Source organism: Sminthopsis crassicaudata, chromosome 4, assembly GCF_048593235.1.
Source record: "Sminthopsis crassicaudata isolate SCR6 chromosome 4, ASM4859323v1, whole genome shotgun sequence".
NCBI classification, from domain to species: domain Eukaryota; kingdom Metazoa; phylum Chordata; class Mammalia; order Dasyuromorphia; family Dasyuridae; genus Sminthopsis; species Sminthopsis crassicaudata.
In genome coordinates this window covers 142,384,471-142,411,539 of record NC_133620.1, presented here as the reverse complement: position 1 = coordinate 142,411,539, position 27,069 = coordinate 142,384,471, and the positions used below count along the sequence as shown (strand labels likewise).

Here is a 27,069-nt window from a genome sequence, read left to right as displayed (position 1 = left end):
GAGCATGAAGTCAAGAAGACCTGAATTCAAATATCCCTTTAGTAACTATTAGCTGTATGATCATGGGCAAATCTTTTAACCTCACTGAGTCTTTTTTCTGTATCTATAAAATGGGAATAATAACACCATGCATAGATCACCTAATTGTTGTGAAGATCGGTGGAGAGAAAGCCTGTCAAACTTTAAAGCAATATATTTATTATATATTATATGCATATAATATATAACAATATATTTAAAGCAATTCTTTGTGAAGAAAAAGGAATGAAACTTTCCCCATTACTCAGGAAAAGGGTTTGAGGCAGGTTTATACATAATTAGCAAAGAAAATATTTCCCACACATAGAACAGAGTTTTGATTCTCATGATAAAATATGTTGTTTCAGTAGGTGATGCCATTTTGGTTTCTGTTTCCCTAACCTCAAACAGGGACCTTTGGAAAATTCCCTTTGCATTAAATCAGCATGGTCCATCTCCCACCTAACCAGATTCAGAACTTGTTTTCTTTCACATACTTTCCCAGAGTACCCAGGAGTTTTTAAGTACTTTATTAAAGCATCCAGGAAATGAACATAAAAGGATAGGGTAAGATATGAAGTAGAGTTTTAACCTCATACTGAGGTGATATTTTGTTTTTTGTTTTTGTTTTTTAATAAAGCTTTTTCTTTTCAAAACTTTTTCTTTTCAAAAAAAATTTGACAACATTGACCCTTGAATAACCTTGTATTTCAGATTTTGAGGTGATCTTTTGACTGAATAAACTCAAAATCTGTCCAATTTATGGGACATGAAACACTAACTTATGCTATCTTTAATGTAGACTACAAATCATCACTCCAAAAATGAGCACAAGTGTAATTAAGCATGCTATGGTATATCAAATTCTTAGTTACATTAGAAATAGGATATTTTGTTCTTTTGTATGCATCTTTTCTAAGGTTTAGATTGAGGTTATATTTCCAAAATGCAAAGTTTTAAAGAAATCCACAACTTCGTATTTTGAATTCTGTTTTTCTCATTCTGTTCCCTTCCATTTGGGAGGAAAGATCTACACTTTTATTGATATTTAAATCACCCTGTTTCCTTCTTTATCCTTATTGTATCTTATCAGAGAGTTATACCTTATCACAAAGCTTTAAAAAAAAAGTTTGGAAAACTTAATTAACACATTTTAACAGATAGTCATGAATTTCTAAGCAAAGGACAAGAGAGAGGTATCTTTTCATTTCTCTTGGGATTAATCTTTCAGAACATTCACTTTCCTTTAACCTTGTCATATAAGATTTTTTCTTCATGGGAAGAATTTTTGAAGAATTTTTTCAAAAATACTTTGTGAATATTAGAATTTATTAAAACATTTTTGGTCCTATATGAAACATTCATTAATGGTTTGGATAATAATTAGGGATATAGAATTACAATTTAATTATCTTTTAGCTGCCTGTTAGAGAGACCATGGAGGAATCAAAGACTGGTTTTCTTCAGTCTAAAATTGAGAAAAACTGTTTGTCAATGTTATTAAATAAGCTATTTGTCAAATATTTTGTCTATGAATTTTCAACATCATTTGATTTGACAAGTTTTCAGTTGTTTTTTGATATGTAGATATAACAGGAATACTATTACAATGTGTATATATGTCTTGCATAAATGACTAATGTCTGTGTAAAATAAGACCTTTAGCTAGAAGAGAAGGTATTAGATCTAAATTGTGAGAAATATTATCTGTTATATTGTCAATTCTAGGGTTAATAATAATATTTGGGGGAAATATCTGGTTTTATATTATGTTGCACAATGGGACAGTAAAGTGGAAGGAGAGAAGGTACAAAAAAAAAACCAAAGGACAGATACTGCCTTCCTCTGATGCCATTCTCCCAAACAAATCTTCAAGTTCCTATGTGTCCTGTGATCAATTCCCCCCCAACTTCTCACCCTCTCTAAAAAAGAGTATTTATTTTTTATTCCATTTTATTTTTTCAATTAGTGAGATTATATCCCCATGTCTCCCATGGGGAAAAGAGAAAAATGAAAAATCAAAATAAAGTCTGAGAAAAAAAATTTTTTTTTTCCTGAGGCTTGGGTTAAGTGAATTGCCCAGGATCACACAGCTAGGAAGTATTAAGTGTCTGAGATCACATTTGAACTCGGGTCCTCCTGAATTCAAGACTGATGCTCTATCCACTGCGCCACCTAGCTGCCCCTGAAAGTCCAAAAAATTTAATAAAATATTTTCAAGTGCAAAAGATTACACTGATTTTTTCCTTCTACTTCTGCTGGATAACCTTTCACAGCCTTTTCCATTCTTATGAGACTAACTAAGAAGTAAGCTCCATTGAGCAAGTACTTATTTCAAATGATCTGTAACTCTTAGTAGATGACTTCATGAGGTACTGTCATAGGAAAATAAAAATCGCCTGGTGTCAAATCCTGGTGATAAACATCTTTGAACTTCATGAAGCTAGTCCTCAAATGAGATATAATGCAAGTCCTGATGTTTTTATAGCTTGACCCTCCAAAAAGCACGTCAAATATTCTAGTTTCAATTTAGCACTGGTCTCAAAGAATAGACATTTCAGAGTTAGCATTTTAAATCACAACTCTGATTCTGCAGTATACACAATTAAGAGGATGAATTGTTACCCAAGATTGCATTGAAAATCACCTTCAAGGAAGTAGTGAGGTGATTCCCAGCACAATTCTGTTCCTGTAACTCTGGAAATCGTCTTTAAAGTGCTTTAAATGATTTATCTTATCATTAAAATTAACAAGCACACAAGACTTTTACCTTGAAAGATTTAAAATCCTTTTCCTGGACCATTTCATAGTGAGACTTATGATACATATAAAATTTTTTCCTAATAAGGATTTTCTTGATGCATACCACTTTAAATCCTACTTATTCAATAGTGCTCATAAGATAAAATTGCTAAATAAGGTAACATTGCTAGAATTGCTAATTGGGGTTTTAGATTCATCTGATCAAGTTGAAATCTGGCATAATTTATGAAAAATATTTAATAAAAGTTATACTTTTTATAATACATACTAAAATTATAGGTACATAAATACTTTTCTTGTACATAAAATGAAATTGTTGTTTACCCAAATGTTATCAAAACATTTAGCAACATCTCACTTTTTTCTAGGGAAAAAAAATTGGTTAGGTAGTACAATTAGGTAGATTCTGAACTAGTTAAATGTCAGGAACCAAGGAACATAGCATTAAAGATGTTGATGTCAGCTTGGAAGGAAGTCTCTTGCACATTTTAAAAAATCATTGATTTTGATGAAGACATACATGGTATGTTTATATTTTTATATTGACATGAAGGACATATCCTTGATAATAGTCATGATCTAAAAGATAGCCAACACTTACATAGTGTTGGAGGGTTTTTAATTATCTTTTTTTTTTTTTTTTTTTTTTTGTTTAGGCAGTTGGAGTTAAATGACTTACCCAAGATCACACATCTAGGAAGTATTAAATATCTGAGGCTAGATTTGCACTCAGGTTCTCCTGACTTCAGGGCTGGTGCTCTATACTCTGCACCACCTAGCTGACCCAATTATCTTTGTATTTAAATGATCTCTATTTCTCATCAACTTTCTCCTCTAGAAGTATATATTCTAATTCTACCAGGTTTTGGTATTATCTCTCACATCATCACATATTACGCAGGCAAAAAAGAACCTTTTGGGTATATAGGAATAGTATGAGCCATAATATCAATTGGATTCCTGGATTTCATCGTATGAGCTCACCATATATTCACTATTGGACTAGATGTAGACACCTGAGCATATTTTACATCCTCTACGATAATCATCACTATTCCAACCAGCGTTAGCTGATTGGCCACCCTCCATAGAGGAAATATTAAATGATCCCCTGCAATACTATGAGCCTTAGGTTTCATTTTCCTATTTACAATTGGAGGCCTTACAGGAATTGTACTTGCCAACTCATCCCTAGATATTATTCTTCATGATACATACTATGTAGTAGCCCATTTCCATTATATCCTATCTATAGGTGCTGTGTTTGTAATTATAGAAGGCTTCGTTCATTGATTCCTACTCTTTACAGATTATATACTTAACGATATATGAGCAAAAATTCATATCTCTATTATGTTTGTTGGAGTTAATATAACCTTCTTCCCTCAGTACTTCCTAGGTCTTTCAGGTATACCTCGACGATACTCAGACTACCCAGATGCTTATACAGCATAAAATATTCTATCTTCCATTGGTTCCTTTCTTTCCCTAACAGCTGTTATCTTAATGATTTTTATTATCTGAGAGGCCTTCGAATCGAAAAAACGAGAAATCTGCTCTGTAGAACTAACCACTACTAATATCGAATTACTCTATGGTTGCCCTCCCCCTTATCATACATTTGAGTAACCTGTGTTCATTAAATCCTAGATGAGAAAGGAAGAAAGGGAACCCCCAAAGAATTGATTTCAAGTCAACCCCATAACTTTTATGACTTTCTCAAAAAGATATTAGTAACAATCATTACATAACTTTGAAAAAAATGTTCAGCAGAACTAACATTGAAAAGTCATGTCATTATGTGGCAGAATTAGCATTGAGAAAGTGACATGTAGTATCCTACTTCTGTGATTCTCCATTTCAGCAAAGAAGGAATAACAATAGCATTAATTGTTAAATAAGTTTTGGGGGGGCAGCTAGGTGGTGCAGTGGATAGAGCACCCGAGTTCAAATCTGGTCTCAGACACTTAACACTTCCTAGCTGTGTGACCCGGGGCAAGTCACTTAACCCCAGCCTCAGGGAAAAAAAAAATTGTTCAATAAGTTTTGTTAAATATTTTACAGATATTATTCTCACAACTACCATGACAAGCAGGTGCTATTATTCTCCCCATTTTACACATAAATAAACTAAGGCAGACAGTTTAAATTACTTGCCCTGGATTAAACAGCTAGAAGTGTCATCTCTCTCAAAAGGTGGTTTTCTAGGTTCTCCCACCCCAAATCACAGTGTATTTTTTGGGCACATATCCTTCATCTTTGGATATATTATATTTTCCCTGTAGAATATAAGCTCCTTCAGGGTAAATTAAGTACTGTTTCATTTTTGTATTCATATTTTAAATTCCTATCTCAGTGCCACAGTGGCATATAGTAGGCACTTATGCTTCGTAGTAGTTATACTAATGAGTTTCAGGGAGTTTGGATTGATATGGTTATGAATTGAACAATTTTGAACAAAAGCAGAGGAATGAGCCTGAGATTGGATAGAAAAAGAAAGTAGAGAAAAGCACTGATTCTTAAATCAAGGGAAGCTCATCTTTAGGGTGGGAGTAGAAAGTCAGGGGTAAACTGTAAGAAAGAATAGTGGTTCTTGTGCAGAAGATACTAACCCTGAAAAGAGAAAAATCCGAATTGATTAAAATAAGACTGCTTTGCAATTCTTTGATATTTTCTTTCTCATATTAAAAACCCCCCCACAAAAACAAAACTACCCTAACTGTGTTTTTGAAAACAATTGATCACAGTGAGGAAAAGAATTTCAAAAGGAGTGAAACAAGGACAACTATTAACAAAATTGACTAGAGTTTATTAAGTGCCTACTTACTACCTGTCTGGCTCGTTGCTAAATGCTGAGAATATAAATACTTGAAAGATTGTCCTTGCCCTTAAGGAAATAGCACTCTTAATGGTGAAAAGTTGAGAGTTTTTTCTGGGTTGGGGAGGGGAGAAGACCACTCCTGAAAGCTGCTCAGGGCACTTCCTTTTGGAAACTGACATAAGGTTTTGACTCCCTTTTCACTTGGAGGAGCCCTTGGATTGAGTGGTAGGAAGAAATACTAACTGGTGTCCCAAATGAACTGCAGTATCATCTTTGAGGCATATAATTTATCATTAAAACATATGATATACAGATCATTTAGAGAGCATTTTTTACCTCTTATCAAAAATGACTTGAAACCTGAATCACTGTCAGAGATAGCTGACCATAGCAGTATGGACTTGATGGGAGAAAACCAATATCCCTAGGACATATAATAGCTTGTGTTCATATCACAAATCAGGTAATGTGAACCATTTAAATTGCTGGGTCAAGGATAATAATTATAATGGGAAAATTACAGTTCCATTTAGACTTATGCACTTCTATGCACTGGTTTCTTTAATAAAATTTCTAATTACATATAAAACAATTTTCAGTCTTCATTTTTACAATTTTGAGTTTCAGATTTTTTTTCTCACCCTCCTTCTTCTCCCTTTTCCTTGAGAAAACAAGCAATCTGATAAAGATTATACATACTTTGCACTGATTTTTTTTAAATAAAATTTAAGCAAACTTCTGTCATAAGTTACTAAGAGTTCCTTTTTTATCTTGTATTCTTTCATAGAGTACAGACAGCAAACCCCCTTTTGTGAAAGTGATATCTATCTTGTATCTTGATTTCTCCACTTCCCCATGAAAAAAGTAATTAGTTCACTTTAAAATCATAAGTAATTTGCACAAAATGTTTTTGCATAAATTATTTCATTTGACCATTTTTACTCTGTGATATAAACCAGGAGGTCTCAGGACTCCTTTACATTTAAATGATATTGAGGAACAAAACCAATTTTTGTTATATGGTTATATCTCTAAGTATTTGTCATTAGAAATTTTTTAAAAATTTATGTATTTTATTCTGAACTTAATAAAAGAATCATTTTTAAAAGATAAGTGCACTCAAAACTATAAATCTATTACATATAACTTGTCCCTTTTATTTAATATTTAAAGTTATCATCTAACTTTTTTGTTCCCCTCCACATCCCCTTTTCCTGCATGGCTACCATTAGACACAGATATGTATATCCATATATAATCATTTTAAACATTATTTATCAATTCTTTCTCTGGATGCAAATAGTTTTCATAACTTCTTATAGTTATTTATAATAGGCATAATATAATATATAAATATATAATATAATATAAATATATAATATAAATAAACATATAACATAAAATTCAATGTTTTTCTTAAAACAATATTGCTTTTATTATATACAATATTCTCTTGCTTCTGTTCATTTCACTCTTCATTATTTCATGTGAGTTTTTCCATGTTTTTCTAAGATCACTGAACCCATCATTTCTTATAGCACAGTAATACTCCATCACAATCATATATCACAACTTAATATCCATTTTCCAGTTGATAGACATCCCAAAAATTTCCAGCTTTTTGCTACCATAAAAAGAGCTGATATAAATATTTTAGAACATATCAGTTCTTTTCCTTTTTCCCAATCACATTTGAAATCAAAACTGATAAATTTAAAAATTTATTCATTAAAATAATAACATTTTATGAAAAAAACTTTCCTAAAATAAATTTAGTGAGAAAAATAGTACTGTTTTACATATTTTTCCAAATCTCTTTAATATCTGGCTCAATAGAAGGCAGCTGTAGTCTCACATTTGTTGCTGAATTTAATGTGTTGCAATATTCTTTTGGTTCTTTTGAAGTATTTGAAGGCAATCTGGCTTCATATAGATATGTTATTGCAAAAAGTAGATTATTTTAATAGGTAAATAATGTTTTATTTTTATGAAAATAGTTTGACATTGTGAAGCCCCTGAGAAGGTCTTGAGGGATTGCTATGGATCTGAATCATGAGATAGTGCAAATAGTGAAACTGAGGCTAAAGTGATTTTCCTCAAAGAATGGAAAGCTACAAAGCATAAAATATTTTACAGAGAAGAGAAAAAAAAGAAGGGTGAAAAATCTAATAGCCTTGGGTAAAAGACAAGTATAATAAACTTCTATTAGAATAAGCTCCATGATACTATAACCATGTCCTAATATCTTCCCTAGCACCTAATAGAGTATTTTTTTAAACACATATTTGTTAATCACTTAATGAATAGTGGTTAAAAAATTGAATTTAATGACAAAAATCAATGATAAACATTTAGTAAAAAATATATAAATGCATTCTCAAATTACATTCTCTCCTCACTTACGCCCCCATTCTGATGACTCCCCAACTCCTCATATCTGGGTGACTGTCTTGAGGTTCATTGGGGGTAGAAGTAGGAAGGAAATCCAACTTGATTTGACAAATTGTAGAAAATATTGCTTGTACTGGCACAGAGGATAAGCATTTACAAAAAACTTATTATATTCCAAGCACATTTTTTTTTTCATGGGTAACAATAAAATTTTATTTAATAGAATTGAATCAAATCTAATAAACATCTGATGTTTACTCCCTAACTCATCACCTACTCTTTTTTTTATTTTTTTATTTTTTTTTATTTTTGTATTCATTTTTCCAAATTACCCCCCCTCCCTCTATTCCCTCCCCCCGATGACAGGCAATCCCATACATTTTACATGTGTTACAATATAGTCTAGGTACAATACATGTGTGTGAATATCATTTTCTTGTTGCACAATAAACATTAGAATCCGAAGGTACATGCAACCTGGGCAGACAGATATTAGTGCTAACAATTTACATTCACTTCCCAGTGTTTCTTCTCTGGGTGTAGCTACCTCTGTCCATCATTGATCAACTGGAAGTGAGTTGGATCTTCTTTATGTTGAAGATTTCCACTTCCATCAGAATACATCCTCATACAGTATTGTTGTTGAAGTGTACAGTGATCTTCTGGTTCTGCTCATTTCACTCAGCATCAGTTGATTTAAGTCTCTCCAGGCCTCTCTGTATTCCTCCTGCTGGTCATTTCTTACAGAGCAATAATATTCCATAACTTTCATATACCACAATTTACCCAACCATTCTCCAACTGATGGACATCCATTCATCTTCCAGTTTCTAGCTACAACAAAAAGAGCTGCCACAAACATTTTGGCACATATATGTCTCTTTCCGCTCTTTAGTATTTCTTTGGGATATAATCCCAGTAGTAGCGCTGCTGGGTCAAAGGGTATGCACAGTTTGATAACCAAGCACATTTTAATAATATCTCATTTGATCCACACAACAATCCTGTGAGCATTGTTATTATTCTCATTTTACAGTTGAGAAAAATAAGGCAAATGAAGTGACATGACATGTCCAACGTCACATAGCTACTTAGGGGGTTGAGGCTGGATCTTCCTGACTCCAGGATCTCGCTGTAGCAGCAGCAGCTATCAATGTTTTGTTTAATAAAGAATTAAGTTTTTTACTTCAGGTGAAAACGTACTTGAATCATCTGAATAACTGTCTTAAACTCCTATTTATTTAGTTCAAGTTTTAATTTTATATGTGTACAAGTTCCAATCATTACAAAAGAAATAACAGAATATATAAATATCACATCATCATCATCACTTAGTTTGAATTTGCTTTTAAAACTAGTGACATGCATTAGGAATTTGAAAGCCCTTAAGTAGAGTATAGCCAACTTGAAATGTAAAAAATGAGAAAACAGGACAGGTAGTCTCGTTAAGCCTAATGTCAAAGGACAATTTATTAATTGAATAATAAGTATTAATTAATAAAGTATTAATATTTTATTAGATGCTATTGCCAGGAAGTAGGCTAAAGGGCTGGAAATAGAAAGACAAAAGTAAAACTGATTCTATTCTCTAGGAGGTTACATTTTATATGAAAATTCTTGTCTGAACTGATCTGTCTAATGTATCTTTTCATTATGGGAACTGAGTGTGGTTTACAACAAAACATTTTCACTCTTTTTGTTGTTGTTTGCTTGCATTTTATTTTCTTTCTCATTTTTTCCCCCGGTTTTATTTTATTTTTCTTGTGCAGCACAATAATTGTATAAATATGTATGCATATATTGGATTTAACATATATTTCTACCATTTTAAACATATTTTGGTCTACTTACCATCTAGGGGAGGGGGTAGGGAAGGGAGAGAAAAATTAGAACACAAGGTTTTGCAGGGGCTAATATTGAAAAATTATCCAAGCATATGTTTTGAAAAATAAAAATTTTAATTAAAAAAAATGACTCAGGTCTAGAGAATATTATTCCTTATTAAAATGTTTAAATTTTGTGCTGCCCATTTTCTTGCCGGCAGTTGGCTAAATCTACGACAAAGCCCTGTGCCTTTTTCTTATAGTTAATCATGTTTCTTGGAGGGCCAAAGGATTAGGTCTGTTTCAGCTTAGGTTAAATGAATCCTGAAATATGGTTTAGCAGTTAAGGATTGTTTTTTGGCAATGTCCTTTTCTCATAAAAATTCATGCTGTGTGAATTGCAGAACTTATGACACTGGTAACATTATCCTCTTAGACTTGAATTAATAACCTTACTTTTTGGAAATGAAACCAATGCTATGTGTTGCTATTTGTTTTTTGACCTTTCCCTTTTTTTCCCTCAAGGAATTTTTGTCATTTGAAATGACCTTGGCTGCAGGGGCTGAATCAATTCCATTTAGCTAATTAAAATTATGACTTTTTATAACTACCTATCTTCTCTTTCTTTCTCTGGCTCCTTAAGTGTTCAAATAGCTTCTATTTTGATTAATTAGAAATCAGTGAAATGTCATCTTATAAATATATCTATATAAGTATATATATGGCAAACTACTTTTAAATTAATATTACCCTTTCAAATTTCTAGTCACATTTTTATAAAGTTATTGGCATCACTTTGTGTCTTTTTTAAAATAAAGTCTTTTATTTTCAAAACACATGCATAGGGGCAGCTAGTTAGTAGAGTGGATAGAGAAGTCAGGAGGACCTGTGTTCAAATTTGGCCTCAAACATTTAACATGTCATAGCTGTATGACCCTGAACAAGTCACTTAATTTCAATTGCCTCAACAAAAAACAGCACACGCATAGATAATTTTCAGCATTAATTCTTGCAAAACCTTGTTTTCTAAAATTTTCCTTCTCCATCCCTTGCCCCCACCCTTCTTCTAGTTGACAAGTAATCCAATATATGTTAAATATGTGCAAATTTTTTTTTTTATTGAAGGTTTTTAGTTCCAAAACATATGCAAGGATAATTTTCCCAACATTGATCTTTGTAAAACCTTTTGTTCCAATTTCCCCCCTTCCTTCCACCCGTTCTCTTAGATGGCATGTAATCCAATATATGTTAAACATGGTAAAATATATTTTTTAAATCCAATAGAGGCCTACATATTTATATAATTATCTTGCAGTACAAGAAAAATCAGATCAAAAAGAAAAAAAAAATGAAAAAGAAAATAAAACACAAGCAAACCACAACAAAAAGAGTGAAAATGCTATGTTGTGGTCCATACTCAGTTCCCATAGTCCTCTCTCTGAGTGTAGATTGCTCTCATCATCACAAGATCATTAGAACTGGCTTGAATCATCTCATTGTTGAAAAGAGCCACGTCCATCGTATAATCTTGTTGTTGCCATGTACAATGATCTCCTGGTTCTGCTCATTTCACTCAGCATCAGTTCATGTAAGTCCCTCCAGGCCTCTCTGAAAATCACCCTTCTGGTCGTTTCTTACAGAACAATAGTATTCCAAAACATTCATATTCCATAACTTGGTATAATAATGTAACATAACATTCATATACCATAACCATAATTCAGCCATTCTCCAATTGGTGGGCATCCACTCAGTTTCCCGTTTCTGGCCACTACAAAGAGGGCTGCCACAAACATTCCTGTATATACAGGTCCCTTTCCCTTCTTTAAGATCTTTTTGGGATATAAGTCCAGTAGTAACACTGCTGGATCAAAGGGTATGCAGTTTGATAACTTTTTGAGCATACTTCCAAATCACTCTCCAGTATAGCTGGATGTATTCACAATTCCACTAACAATGTATCAGTGTCCCAGTTTTTCCACATCCCCTCCAACATTCATCATTATTTTTTCCTGTCATCTTAGCCAATCTGAGAGATGTATAGTGGTACCTCAGAGTTGTCTTAATTTGCAATTCTCTGATCAATAGTGATTTGGAGTACCTTTTCATATGACTTCAAATAGTTTCAATTTCATCTGAAAATTGTCTGATCATATCCTTTGACATTTATCAATTGGAGAATGGCTTGAATTCTTCTAAATTTGAGTTAGTTCTTTACATATTTTAGAAATTAGGCCTTTTTCAGAACTTTTGAATGTAAAAATGTTTTCTCAGTTTATTGCTTCCCTTCTAATCTTATCTGCATTAGTTTTGTTTGTATAAAAACATTTAAACTTAATATAATCAAAATTATCTATTTTGTAATCAATACTGGTCTTTAGTTCTTCTTTGATCACAAATTCCTTATTTCTCCACAGATCTGAGAGGTAAACTATTCTTTGTTCTTCTAATTTGCTTATTATCACTCTTTATGTCTAAATCATGAACCTATTTCAATCTTATCCTTGGTATATAGTGTTAGGTGTGGGTAAATGCCTAGTTTCTGCCATACTAGTTTCCAATTTTCCTAGCAGTTTTTGTCAAATAGTGAGTTTTTATTCCAAAAGCTGGGGTCTTTGGGTTTGTCAAACACTAGATTATACTAGTCATTGGCTATTTTGTTCTGTGAACCCAAGCTATTCCACTGATCAACTTCTCTATTTCTTAGCCAGTACCAAATGGTTTTGATGACCACTACTTTGTAATATAGTTTTAGGTCTGACACAACTAGGTCACCTTTGCATTTCTTTTCATTAATTCCTTTGACATTCTTAACCTTTTATTCTTCCAGATGAACTTTGTTATTATTTTTTCTAGATCTGTAAAATAATTTTTTAGGAGTTTGATTGGTATGGCACTGAATAAATAGATTAATTTAGGTAGCATTGTCATTTTTATTATATTTGCTCGGCCTATCCAAGAGCACTTTATATTTTTCCAATTAATTAGACATGGTTTTATTTGTATCAAAAGTGTTTTGTAATTGTGTTCTTATAGTTCCTGACTTTGCCTTGGCAGGTAGACTAAGGATAGATCTTTTAAAAAATCTTTAAAATTATAAAACCTGTGCCTCAAAGTGTAGGTCAACCAGTCTTCAGCTAAAAGACTTCTAGTTATGGGGAAGCTGATGGAAGACTCCAATTGAACTTGATTTCACAGTTTTTAAACAGGTTATCCTGATTACATCTTAATTGTACCTTGACATTTCTACTGATAAGCCTTATTTTGCTTTCTGGGATTCAGCAGTGTAATAGTAATCCCTCTCCCATAGGACATAGTCCTTAAAATACTTTCAGATGACTTTTTGACAATTCATTTAGTTTACCTCCATCCATGCCAAATGTCCCAAGTAGTAGTAGGTATACTGTATGCACCTAATGTTCAGTCATGTATGGATATTCATTCTCCAATGATCTTTCTCAATTATTGTCTGATTAGGGCAGACTATACTGGCACTATAGCTTCCATGTTGTATTCTATATGGCCCTCATTGTAACTTAAGATCAAATTTACATTTTTGGTTGCTGTGTCTTTGCTGACTCAATTTTTTATTTGTAATCCATTGCAAACTTGTTTTGGTAATAGGTCAGGGAATTAATTGTCCCTTTGTTTCTTACTGTGCTTTTCCTTATTCAAATTAGGAAAGAAAAAATACAATGGACATGGAGGTAAGGGCTGACTTTTGGACCTCTTTCGAATATATAAATAGGATGAGGAAGTAGGCTTTACATTTTATTTTGTAAAATTTCTAATTATTGCCATAATAGTGTCATCTTTGGTTAGGTGTGTTACTATAGATATATTATGTGAATGTTCCTATGTTTCTCACCCAAGTTTACCTATCCTCTCTTTGCAATATGTATTTACAAGATTATTTTAGTTTTATTGCAGGTAAGAGTATGATCTTAGAGATAGTGATGTTTCCTATGCAAACTTTGGAATCTTATCATGGAAGGACCAGGGATTGATGGTGAAAGAGTCCCTAGAGCCAATCCTGGTAGTTCATCTGCCTTATTTCACAAATGAAAAATTGGAGATATTAAATGGCTTGCTCAAAGTCCATACAAATATTACATAGTAGAATACATCTTTGAATTCAGATTTTTCTGAATCAAAGTCTAACAGTCTTTTTTCAATTAATTTTTTTTACTTAAAAGTATTCCCCCATTACATGTAAAGATAGTTTTCAATATTCATTTTTGTAAGCTTGCATTCCAAATTATTATTTTTCCCTTCTATTCCTCCCCAAGACAGCAAGCAAACTGATATAGATTATATATGTACAATCATTTTAATCATATTTTCATATTAATATTATCATATTGTGAAAGAAAATCAGAACAAAAAGGAAAAAACCATGAGAAAGAGAAAACAAACAAAAAAGGTGAAAATAGTATGCTTCAATCTGCATTGAGTCTCCATAGTTGTCTCTCTGGATGCTGAGGGCTTTTTCCATCCCAAGTCTATTGGAATTGTCTTGGATGACTGTATTGCTGAGAAGAGCTGTCATTAGTAGTTGATCATCACCCAATCTTACAGTTACTGTGCACAATGGTCTCCTGGTTCTACCCCCTTCACTCAGCATAAGTTCATGTAAGTTTTTCCAGGCTTTTCTAAACTCAACCTAGCAGTCTTTATTATTCCATGCTGCTGCTTTTATGTAATAAAGATCTTTCAGTATTTTTAATATTTTAAAAGAGGAGATCAGGGAGAACTCTCCCATTCTAAAACATTCATTACTAATCTCATTCTTTCTATACTAATTCTCACAAACCTTTTCAGAACATGTGAATCAGGAATCTACCTGAATATTTGCTTAATGTAAAAGAACTATGTGGTTCCAGAAATGATAAGCAATATTGTAGAGAAGGAAGAAAAGGAAAGGAAAAATCTCAGTGTTGTCTTTTATGGTTTGCTAGAAACCATAAAAAATTCTTTAGTGTTCTTTTAAAATTAATGTAATGTGGTGATTTTTGTTGAAATTTTTGTTGAATTTTTGTTAAAATTGAACTCTGCATGACCTACCCAGAAGACATAATTCTGAATGCTGTTGTATACGAATCCATTAATTTGTCTATAGTATAATATATTCAATCTTTCTGCAATATAAATTGTTGTTGTCAGCCATATGTCGTGATTGCCAACCTTGATTTCATTCATGTAGGGAGCTTCCTACACCTCCTCAGTACTTTGTATCGATGAAAAGTTACTTGGAGCATTAAGCATATAAATGACTTTCCTAGGATAGCATTTCTTCGACATGACAGGAGTAACATTTTAACCACTTTTCTGACTACCAGGCCAGCCTTCTTGTTATCAGTACCAAGCTGTCTTTTTTTTATGCTGCATATAAAAAACAGGCATCACAATAAACAAAAATGTTTTATATTAGTTTCCTATTGGCTGCTATTTCATACTTGGTACAAGATGATTTTCACTGGCCTAATCAGATAATTGACCAAATTATTCTTTAAAAAAAAAAAAAAAAAAGGGCAGCAGAGGTAAGTATGACTTACCTCTTAGAAAGTAAATAATATTTTACAATGCTTTTTTCCAAATAATTGCTTTTTATTTTCAAAATACATGCAAAGATAGTTTTCAATATTCAGCCTTGCAAAACCTTGTGTTCCAAATTTTTTCTCCCTCCTTTCCTCTCCCTCCCTCCTCTAGACTTCAGGTAATCCTATATAAGTTAAACATGTGTAATTCAAAGATAAATTTTCAATGATAGCTGTTTTCCAATATACTTTTTAAGTCAAATGAAGTAACATTAAAGTATCATTATGCATTATTCTATATATATAGCCCCTTAACTTTTGCAAAAAGAAAAAATTAAAAAAAGAGGGAAGTACCTTCTGTTTCTTGTCTCTTCTTTGGGGACAATCTAATCAATATAAAAATTTTGGGGGAAATTTTTTGAAGCACTGGGGCTAAGGGACTTGGCCAGGGTCATATACCTACTAAGTATTAAGTATTTGAGGTTAGATTTGAACTCAGGCCCTCCTAAATTCACTGCCAAGACTCTATCCACAGCACTATCTAGCTGTCCCTAATTTCCAAAACAATCGGTGTCAAGATTTGGTTGTATTTTTTTCATTGGTGGTGATTTTTAAAAATTTGCTGTTATATTCATTGTGTACATTTGTTTTCCTGTTTCACTTTGAATATGTCTTCCCATGCTTCTCTGGATTCTTCCTATCCATTAGAGCATAATATTGTAATGTTCCATTACATTCATGTATCCAAACTTCTTAAATCATTTCCCAATTTTTTCCTCTTGGGAATATTTTGATATATAAAGAGCACAGGTTTTTGTTATTGACCTCCTTAGTGTATATTCTCAGAAGAGAGATCTCTGTATAGGGTTAGTAAAACTGTTGGAACACTTCAAATGTCTATCAACTTTGTACTGATATACTCATCTTCCTATAAGTCTTTCAACCTTGACTAGTCTCATTTTAAAAAATCATTACTAAGAAAAACAAAATTTAAAAACTGATACTTTATAAAACAAATGTTTTTTTCATTCATTTCTTAAGTTAGAAACTTGGAATTTCTCTAAAATGTTTACAGTGATTCCTATAAAAATAACATTAAAACTGCAAATATAAACATGTCTATAAAGGCATGCAAATGCTATTGAATCAAATAAGAAGACTGTAATATTTTGAAACTCCTTTAGTCTGTCTTGAGTCCACTAAAACTCCTTCCCTGTACTTTACTAAGGACATCTTAATGGCTGAATCCAGTGACCTTTTCTCAGCTTTATTTCTTTTTGAATCTTCTGTAGAATTTGATATTATCTCCTAAGAAAGAGCCTGGCTTTCATGATCTTTATTTCTCCTTTCTAGTCTAACTTTTCCAAAAGTACATGTTTCCCCCTCAATTGCTGAAATATAGCCCTCTCCAGGTTTTTAAAATGCCAAACAAAGGATCTTAGAGGTAATAAGGAATTACTAAAGTTTTTGAGCAGGGGGTGACTCATGGTTTCTGAAAATCACTTTATCAGCTGTGTAGAAAATGAATAAGACAGACTTAAGGCAGAAGGAGATATTGTGGAATCAGAAATAACAAGAATGTATATTCAGGATAAGAGAGTGAGAAGGTTAAGACCATTGTAAATTTGGATAACTAGGAAGTCTTCTGGAGAAATATTAAATTTCAGAAAAGGGATAGGTTTGGTGGAAGCAATAGTAAATGGTTTGGTATATTTAAATGGGAGATGTAAATGTGATAAACAATTTAAAATGGCTGGAACTGAGGATTGATAATAAGACCAGATATATAGATTTGAGAGTCATCTGCAAAGAAATCATTAAACACATAAGACCCGATGAAATCACCAAGTGACTAAAACTAGAAAATGATCTTCCCATAGATCTTACTCCAGCCTGAAGTACAAGATGGGAGGAGGGATGGCTAGAAAGCAGTTCATTTCTTTAAAAAAAAAAAAAAAAAAAAAGGGTATGTGGTGGGGCAAACTGTCCTAGGAGCTTGATATAGCAGTCCAGAGGATTATTATACTGTTAGGCTGCATCAAGAAGGAGATTACTTCAAGAAATAAAGGTGTGATAGTCCTGGTCATCTGTAGTTGTTGTTGTTTTTTTTTTTTTGTTTTTTTTTTTTTTTTGTTAAGTTGTAGGTTAAGGACAAACTTGATTTTTTAGTATTAAAGCCCTTTACAACCTGACTCTAACTTACCTTTTCACACATAGTTTATATTACTCTTTTTCACAAAGTGTGGTCTAGCCAGACTTCTTGTTTGTTCTCATTCAAACCATTTCACCTCCAAGACTTTTCACAGGCTTTCTCCCATGATTGGAATGCATTCCTTTCTCTCTGCTGCCTCTTAGAATCATTAATTTTTTTTTTTTTCGAAGTTCAACTCAAGCATTAACTTCTTGAAACATAGAGGATTAGAATCATCAGATTATTAAATTTTCATGGAAAATTAAAAATAAGGCTTGTCTAAAGACAATGTACTAAGCATAATTAATGGAGATCAAGCATATTTCATCTTTTTTTTGGAGGAAAAGGATCTACAAGTCTTTGGAATGTGGATTTTAATCAGTTCTAGACTGTTCATTTTATAGTAGTAGTATAAGTAACAAAGGAAAATTCAAGAGACAAGAAACTTAGTAGGACTGAAAATTGTATATATACTATATATTCTACTACACATGTTTTATGTGCCTTTTTGCTTTTGTTAAATACACACAACAAAATATAGTACAGGATATAAAATATTCAATTGGCATAATCAAATGGAACAAGGTATGTGAAAAGATTTTCAAAAACTTTCAAAAATCAATTATCAATATCAATTATGCCTGCATATTAGGCTATTTACTATAAGACTGATATATTTCTTTTTAAATATTAGAAATTGAATGATATCCACTAATTATTACCATGTGATTGGGAAAGAAGTACCTGAATTTTATCTGAAATAACTGTCAGATTTATGACTCATTTTAACACTTTCCTCCCATTTCAGAACAATCATAAAAAGACTGTTTCTTTCTTTGGTTACAAGATCAAAAATAATCACAAAAACTCAAAAGGCAAATTCCCTTAATTCTGTAGTTTTTCATAAGCTGCTTTTCAGGAAATACTGAAAAGTGCAGTGAGAGATTTTGGGCTCTCCTTTCTGTCTGCAAAGTACTATTTTGATGCCTCATCATGGCATGGAGTTGATCATAGGAAGAATATATAACACAAGAGCACAAGAACTTTTTTTCTGCTTAACTCAGAACTTAGGTAGACTTAGCACCCAATTTAGCAGCAGGATGATACATTTGATTTCCCCCAGCATCTCTCAAAGACAAAGTCATAAAAATGTTTTAAATTTACATCGTTAAAATGAATATTCATATACAGGTCCTTGAAATAACTCAAGAAATTTATTATTCAGCAAACAAATGGTAAAAATCACATTTTATGTATATTATTATGAATATACTGGCATTTATATAGCCAGGCACTATGCTTAGCACTTTACAAATATTATCTCATTTAATCCTCACAACAACTCGGATAGGTAGAGGCTGTTATTAACTTCATTTTACATGACAAAGGTTAAGTGCATTGCCCAGAATCACATAATAAGTAAATATGTGTGTCAGTCATGGATAACTTGGATCACTTTAGCAAATGAAGACAGTCATAAAACCAAGAATTGAGTAAATATAAGAACATGGAATAAGTGGTCTGTATTTGTGATGTTACCATCTCATGATTTAAATATTGGTGTTCATGTAAAAAAAAAAAAAAAAGAAAGAAAGGAAAAGAGGGAGGAAGAAAAGAATTCTTATAGTTAAATCTTACCAAAACTTTAACTTTGAGATACACAATTCACATTATACTCTGGTGTGACAGAGTCCAAGAAGATTTGAGCTCAAACACTTACTAACTTTGTGACTATTGGCACTCCACTTATCCTTGACTGGTCCTCAGTTTTATCATCTTTAAAATGTGAATCAAAGCACTTCTTTCATAAGTTTATTAAGATAAATACAGGATATAATACGCAGAAAAATAAAAACCAAGAATATTAATAAAAACTTGGAGTATGAGACAAAAAGCCCTTGTAGGAGGAAGTGGCTGGAGCTGAGCTCCTATAGCCAGTCTCAAAATTCTGCAGTTCCTTACTGCTGATGAACATTGTAGGATTTTTCCTTTTATCTTTAAATTTTCATTCAAAATGACCATTCTTCTTATTTTTGGTAAGCAAAGTCTTTAAAGTGGGAACGTAATCTAAGAGAATTCAGCTCTTTAATATATGGACTCAGCATGTGAATATGTTGAAGCCAAGTTATTCTATCTGTGATGTTACTATGAAAATACACCCATATCTTTTTCCATAAAGTAGGTTATATAGTTGAAGGACAACTTTGCATGGGAGGGGAATACTGCCAGCTGGAATCAATTTAGTACAACTAAGGGCTTCTGCATAGTATACCTTGAACTTAACATCCATTTATGGGGAAGTAAAAGAAACACCAAGGTTATTTGGATCCAAGTCATTGGATAGCCAATAAAAGCGATATGTGTGCTAAGCAGTATATATCTAGCCCTGAGATTTTTTTTATCTCAGCAGATCAGCTACTTGTTATTGAAAACAAGTCTCCTAGGTAACCAAAAAGGGAGATGCATCATATTCAAATCTTTTGTCTTCCATCTTCTTCAAGTAAGGGGTTTTTTACATTTTATTTATGGATCATTTGATGCTTAAGTATTGTTCAGAAATTATGGTTCAGCTGTTTTGGTACTAAAATATTCAAGGCTAACAGCATCAAAGACTAAGAAAGTGCTTAACTACTGAGGTAATATTCACATAGAAAAGAAAGGCTTACATCTATTTCAAAAGAATTTTAATTTTTCATATGTTTTATGAGATGAAGTTTTAAAAGGTAAACATTATGGTTGGTTGCTTAAAGTACAGAAAGCTTGAGTTAATGTAGCAATTTGGTTTATAGATAGTAGGAACCTTCAAATGGACAAATCACTAAACTTATAGGATATTCCTTTTTATTTCTTGTCCTCTCCTCCATTACTTTCTTAACATATAATATTTATAACTTATTTAGCTATGTTCTATAGATGGAATTAATATTGTTTTCCTCTCTTTCCTGACACAGCTTCTACAGAAAAATGGACAGATAAACAACATTAATGGAATACCAGAAGGACAAACAGGAGACACATACGAACAGCAAGAAGCAATTGTATTAGATGGTAAGTGAAATTTACTAGTGTTTTAGGATGATATTTTAGGGTGTGTTGACACATGTAAATTTAAGAAGATGTGGTATAACAATACCTGAGGGATAGTAGAGGAAAAAGTAAATAAAATACTTGAAATGTTTCTTTGAGTGAGCTTGGTAGTCTCTATTTCTTGGAATTAGCACCATATCATAATATGTTTGTAGTTTTGTTTCTCATTCTTAGGCATTCTTTTCTGGTATGTTAAGCTGGCATTTTGTTGATTTCTCTCCAGTCATTTGGCTTATTATATTTGGTGAATGTGAATTCTTATAGAAACATTGAACTGGTTGCTTTGTGATAGTTAATACCTCTTTCATAAGTAATAGTCTGTTATGCTTGCAATTTTTTTTCCTAGTCATATACATTTCATTCAAAAAGAATTTTGTTCAAACATCTATGTTCTGCATACTATTATAGTTGCAAGGAAAATTAGAATCAAAGAATGCCTTGGGACTGGTAATTGAATGTCAAACCTTTCACTATTGGGTTGCTGGCTTAAATTTGGCTAAAATTGAGCAGAGTATAGCTTCAACATTATTACTTTTGAAAGTTTCTTAATCTTTTAGAAATGTGGGCATGGGGGTGGAACATTCATAATAAATGCCCTGCTTGGGAGAAAAATCATATTGCCTTGATAAAAACGGAATTCTAACACCTTTATCAGTTGACCTCATGAAAATGACCAGATGTTACTTCAGAGCAAATTAAACCATTTTTTAAAATTTTGCAGATTGTTCAAAATAAATTTGATTCCTATTTTAAGGAAATTTTTAACAGGCATTTTAAAGGAATAGGAGAGATGTCTTCCTTTTATTTATTTATTTTTAAATATGAAACTGAAATATTTTCTTTTTTCTCTAAAGGAGATTAGTGATTGGCTCCTAATTCCCATTATGTGAAGCCTGTTTCTCATCTTCAGAGCCCTGCAGAGCTGTTCAAGAATGGAGTTCCTTTTGAAGTCAGTGGGAACTCTGAGCTTGCTCAGCACCACAGACATGATTTAAAGTGAAAAATAGACCCATATATGTAATATATATGTACAGCATAAATGGCCATGGACTCAAATTCCAGCAACTCAGAAATGCTGGTCTGCTCTCCTTCCCAAATGCAATAAATTGGAAGTTACTTAATATACTTTATTGACCAGAGCTGTGCTAGGCCCTTCTTTAGATGATATCAGGGAGAGATAATAAAAATCACTATGGTTTTCTGCTAGACTCAGGAGTTTATTATCTAATTTGAGAATCAAAAAGGTGAACATGGGGGAAGTTAAAGCACATTCAGAAATTTTAAGAAGTACTTGAGTAGCTTAAAATTGTCATTGTAATTCAGAGAGGGGAGAAAGCGCTTCATTTCAAGAACTGGAGAAAGTTGTAATTGAACCTGATTTTGGGGAATGACAATACTTTAGATTGGAAAACTAAAGGAAAAGGTGGTGTGAAGTATAAACTAAAGCCTCGAGGCAACATGGAAAGTAATTATTTAAATTAATCCAATTTGATTCGGGCTTTCACTTTAGTTTGGGATAATTTTGGGAAGGTCTGTGGCTAGATTATTGTGGGCTTCTTTCTGTAATTATAGTTTACCTTCCTCCCTTCTTGTCCTCCTTGGAGCTTTCCTCAATAAATTTCTCTCTCATAATGGAATTTAAATAGCAAATAGGGAGGAGAAAGTTCCTAGAAGGAACTAGGTGGCTTAGTGGATAGACTAGAAATAAAGACTTGAAATCTAATTTTGCTTAAAACATTTACGAGTTGTATGACTTTGTCAAGTCACTTAACAACTATTAACCTCACTGTATAAAAATGAGGATAATAATAATATACCTACTTTACAGAGTTGTAGTAAGGATCAGTTCAGGCAATATTTAGAAAGTATTTTGTACTGTTCCTGGCACATAATAAGTGCTTTATAAATGTTTTTTCTTTCCTTCTTATCTTCCCTCACTTAATTTGATAGTATGTTTTTAAGACTCCATCCCTATTCCTACCAAATATAAAAGGATATTTCAAAGTTCAATAAAAACTCTAAAATAGAGAATTTCATTTGTGGTTTCTTTTTATATGATTAGTATTGTTTAGGTTAATTTTTTAAAAATTTAGGGGTGAAGGTGGAGAACAGATTTCAAGGAAAATAGAAGAGGAGATTTCCTTGAATGTGGCATAATTTTAAAATATTCAACCTTGGCACCATATTTAATGCGCTTAAGATTTATTTCAAGAAAAAAAAAAGAGTATTTGTTCTATAAGATATATTTGCATACATTTAAGAAGTTTGATCTAAGATGTTACCAAAAAGGGGGGGGGGGGCTTTAAGTTTTAAGTTTTTAACTTAAGCTTTTTTAAGTTTTAAGAATAAAAAACAAAGAAAGAGACATGAGAAGATACTCTCCTTTGGAGAGATGGAACACCCACACGTGTTATACATTATACATATTTTCAGATTTTCTCAATGTATCAGTTGTGCTGACATTTCCTCTTCAAAAATATTTACTACTTGTCATAATGGGATTTCTGAGGCAGAGAGAAACATGAGATATCACATCAGTTAAAAAAAATTATGCAAAACAATGTAATGACAAAGTGAGAAATAAATCCCCTTTTTACAAAAATTCATAATCAAGCAAAAGAAATTCCCAAATTGCCCATGTCCCCTCCCCAAATAAAGTATATATCTTTATCCAAGGAGTGGGTAGCATGTACCCATGGAATTTATGGAATTATGGTATTGATTAGAGTTTCCAACTCTTTAAAAAATTATTTGTTTTTACATTATTGCTGTTATAGTATAAATTGTTATAGTTTTCCTGGTTCTACCCACCCCCCTCCCATGCTTAAGAATACATGTCCTTTTGACCTAATCATCATATAGTAATTTTCTATGCTAAAGGGAATTATGATAAGTTTATACTTCCATAAGTAGGAATGTGGATATTCTGCCTGTATTTATATGTAGAAATTCTTAAAATTATATTTTTTTATTACAGTGATAAATGTCTTCATATTGTTTTGATGTCAAGCTTAGTTTATTTGTTGTAGTTTTTCAGACACTATTATCTCTCGGAGACAATGCTCAGATCTCAGTATTTTAACTGTACGAACTTTTTACTTTGAGCTCACCAACTCCTAAGGTATGGTTCATTTGGGACTTGAAAAGTTCAAAGGACTATTGCCAAATAATCACAAGAATCTGTTCTGGATCATGTTACCCTTCAGAGAGTGTGTTCTTTACCTAAGAGCAATTCTCTAACTGAATTTTTGGCAGTATAGCTTGAGTTTTTGAGTTTGTGTTTTCCAAGCATTCAGAATTTAATTTTCTTTCTTTGAGATGTCATTACTTGTTGTTCAGTCTTTTTTTCAGCTCAGTCGGTCTGACTCTTGTGTGACCTCCTTTGCAGTTTTCTTGGCAAAAATAATGGAGTGCTTTGTCATTTCCCTCTTCAGATGGAGAAACTGAGGCAAACAGGTTTAAATGATTTACCTACAGTCACATGATAGTGTCTGAGCCAAATTTGAACTCAAGTCTTCCTAACTCTAGACCTTAGTCTAGGCTCTAGACTGTGAGCCTAGTATCTTTACTTGGTAAAATATAAATGACCAAGAGTTAAATCATATTTCAGCATATATGGTCATTTTGTGTACCAAATGGGAGATTACAGTTGGGGCCTATACTATGAACATTATCAACTCAGTGGTACTCAAAGCTACTTCCTTGTATGGCTCTCTGCACATAGTAGTTGTTAATAAATGTTTGAGTGAATGAAAGTTTATCGCTTAGTCTTTCAAGAAAATTATTTGCCTAATCATCAATTTTGAGAAGAGAAACAGTTCATTATCTCCTTAATGATTATATCCTTTAACTTGAATTTGTTTCAAATAACAAAGTGGTAAATTCACTTTCCTGATAAACTCTTTTTAAAAAAATTTTGTACTAGGTTAAAAAAAACAAACTAGATACTTTTCAGTATTTGGAGTTTTCATAGAATCTTATTAGGCATTGCTAGAAAATATGAAATCAGATACTGACCTTTATATAACAAAAGAAGGATGTCAACTATGATTGGTGATTGGATAAGGGGAGGCGAAGAAAGAAGGAGAGTAAGAGGAGAATGTGAATGCTAAGTTCTTCTCCCCGATCTCAGCTCTTCTTATGTGTACATTTGATCTTTTAAAATACAGATCACCCTTTTGTTGCATGGCACATTCTCAAGCTGTAGTCTGTTTTATAATGTTTTGAAAATTGGCTGGAAAATGTACCTTGAACTCTAGATAAAAATAATGAGACATTTCTTGGAGACAATTTTAATTCATTCTACCTATGCTCCTACAGTATTTTTAGTATAGATGCTATGATACCACTTATGTCATGGACAAATAACTAGTATATATATTCATTGCTTTGATCTTTAGAAAAGTTCAGATTTTTCTTTCAAGAAGTAACAAGCTACCTCTGCTTATAAGGGTCATGTTTTTTTTTTTTTTTTTTTTTTAACTTCATCAGAGTATAATCCAGCATTAATATGTTTTTCTTCCAAAACCCCAAAACCCCCCCAAAAAACCACCCTTAGAAAATTACTTTTTTTTTTTTCTTTTTCTAAATGGGATTTTAGTAAACCAGAGCATTACAGTTGATATCTCATGAGTTCACAATTTAGGAAATATGGGTTCTGTTTTGATTCTGTCATAGTTTTATTACATGTCCTTAGAGAAGTTACTCAAGGCCTTCAGGTTCTTCTTCATAAAGAGTGGTTTGGATAAGAACTATAAATTCCAATGATTCGATAGGCCAAGGCCAAGGCCTATTGAATTTGCTATTCATAAGTGATGAGTTTTCTTAAAGAGTGTATTCAAAGAATTTTACTACCTACAATGCCAAATTAGAATGACTCCATATGCTATCATTACATGATGTCTTAGTTTTTGCTTAAAAGTCATGACCTAGAAGCTTTAATGAAATCATTAAAAAGTTTTACTCATGAAAATTCCAACCAATTACACTTTGGTGGTAGAGTGAAAAAGAGATCTATAAAGCCTGGCCCAGAAGGCATAAAAATATAATATGGGAAAAGGGTACTATGTATAAGTAGTATGGTAGCTAATATAACTAAATGGTGACAAACAATTAAATAAACGTAAAGTATATACAGACTTATTTTCTCTAACATTATAAAGTATAGCACTTAAAAGTTTCAAGGGAAGATGTCATCCATTGATCTCAATTCTTCTTCTCCTCATCCCCCCCAAAAAAAAGAGCATCTTGTTTATCTTGCTAAAAATTTTGTGGCAATCTACATGTATACTCAAGGCGTGCTTGAAGGAAATAGAGTAAACCGTCAATATTTATGCAAATTATAATATTTATTCTTAACCATTATGCAATTTACTTAAAAATATAAAATTCAAATTTATGCTATGCTTATTTGTTGATTATTTTAAATTAAAACCCTTTGGCAAAGCAAAACATTGGTTTAAATTCTTCCTCCAGGAAGGATCTCACAAGAATATTCTAGTTATATAAAATTATAAAAGATTCTCGAAACTTAAAAAATATTGTTTAATAATCCTTTGACCATTAATAAGAAAGAGACAAATTAGGGAGGACAAATGGTTATGTTTTTTTCATGATTATGTAAAGCCAAGAAAACTATTACAGAATTTTCTAAAAAATAAACAAACAAACTAGTTTTTTAGAATATTTTATAGTTGAATTGATTATTTATGGTATTCATCCATCATTATATATATCTTAGAGAAACATTGTAAATAAAGTATCTTGGAGCCATAATTGATCAGAAGAAGATAATGATACATTTGGGAAATCACAGAAGTCTTTTAATGATAAGAAGCTTCTTATTGAAGCGAAGGCTAATATTCTTCTGCTGATGTGATATATGACCATGAGAAATGAAATTTAATGGTCTCAACTGAACTTGACTTTGCAATGTAGAAGCCAGTTTGTCAGTGAAATGTATTATTCAGGAGAAAAGAGTGTAAAGGACAATATCAAAGGAAGGTATTATAAGAAGGTGAGCTGGAAAGAAAGAAGAATGGATAGCCTTACAAAGGATGGGGCAGGATCATTTTGTAATCTGCCCCATTGGAGGCAATACCCATATTCTTAAAATCATAATCTGTCAGTCAACATTACATTTATTAGGCATCTACTATATGCTAGGCATTGAACTAAGAAAAGACACTCTCATCCCTCAAAGAGCTTACAGTCTGTCTAATCAGGAAGATAACAAGCAAATATGGATCAAGAAGATGTGTGTGAAAACATTCACACATACACACACACAGATAGGAAACGAGAGAGGAAGACACTAAAATTCAAAGGTTTTGGGAATACCTACAGGGATTTTAATTTAGACTTAAGGAAAAAGAGAAGCCAGAAAGTCCCATCATTTTTGCAAAAATGTGTCTATAGAGTGTTATTCAATTCAAGATA

General features: G+C 32.2%; 1 protein-coding gene across 1 annotated transcript in view; it reads left to right on the top strand.

The window, feature by feature from the left end:
- Positions 1-27,069, top strand: part of AKAP12 (A-kinase anchoring protein 12) — a 120,584-nt gene that overhangs the window by 51,580 nt on the left and 41,935 nt on the right. Inside the window, exon 2 of the mRNA XM_074309551.1 lies at positions 20,496-20,592. Within this exon, the coding sequence (XP_074165652.1) occupies positions 20,496-20,592 (97 nt within the window). The remainder of the gene's footprint in view (positions 1-20,495; positions 20,593-27,069) is intronic.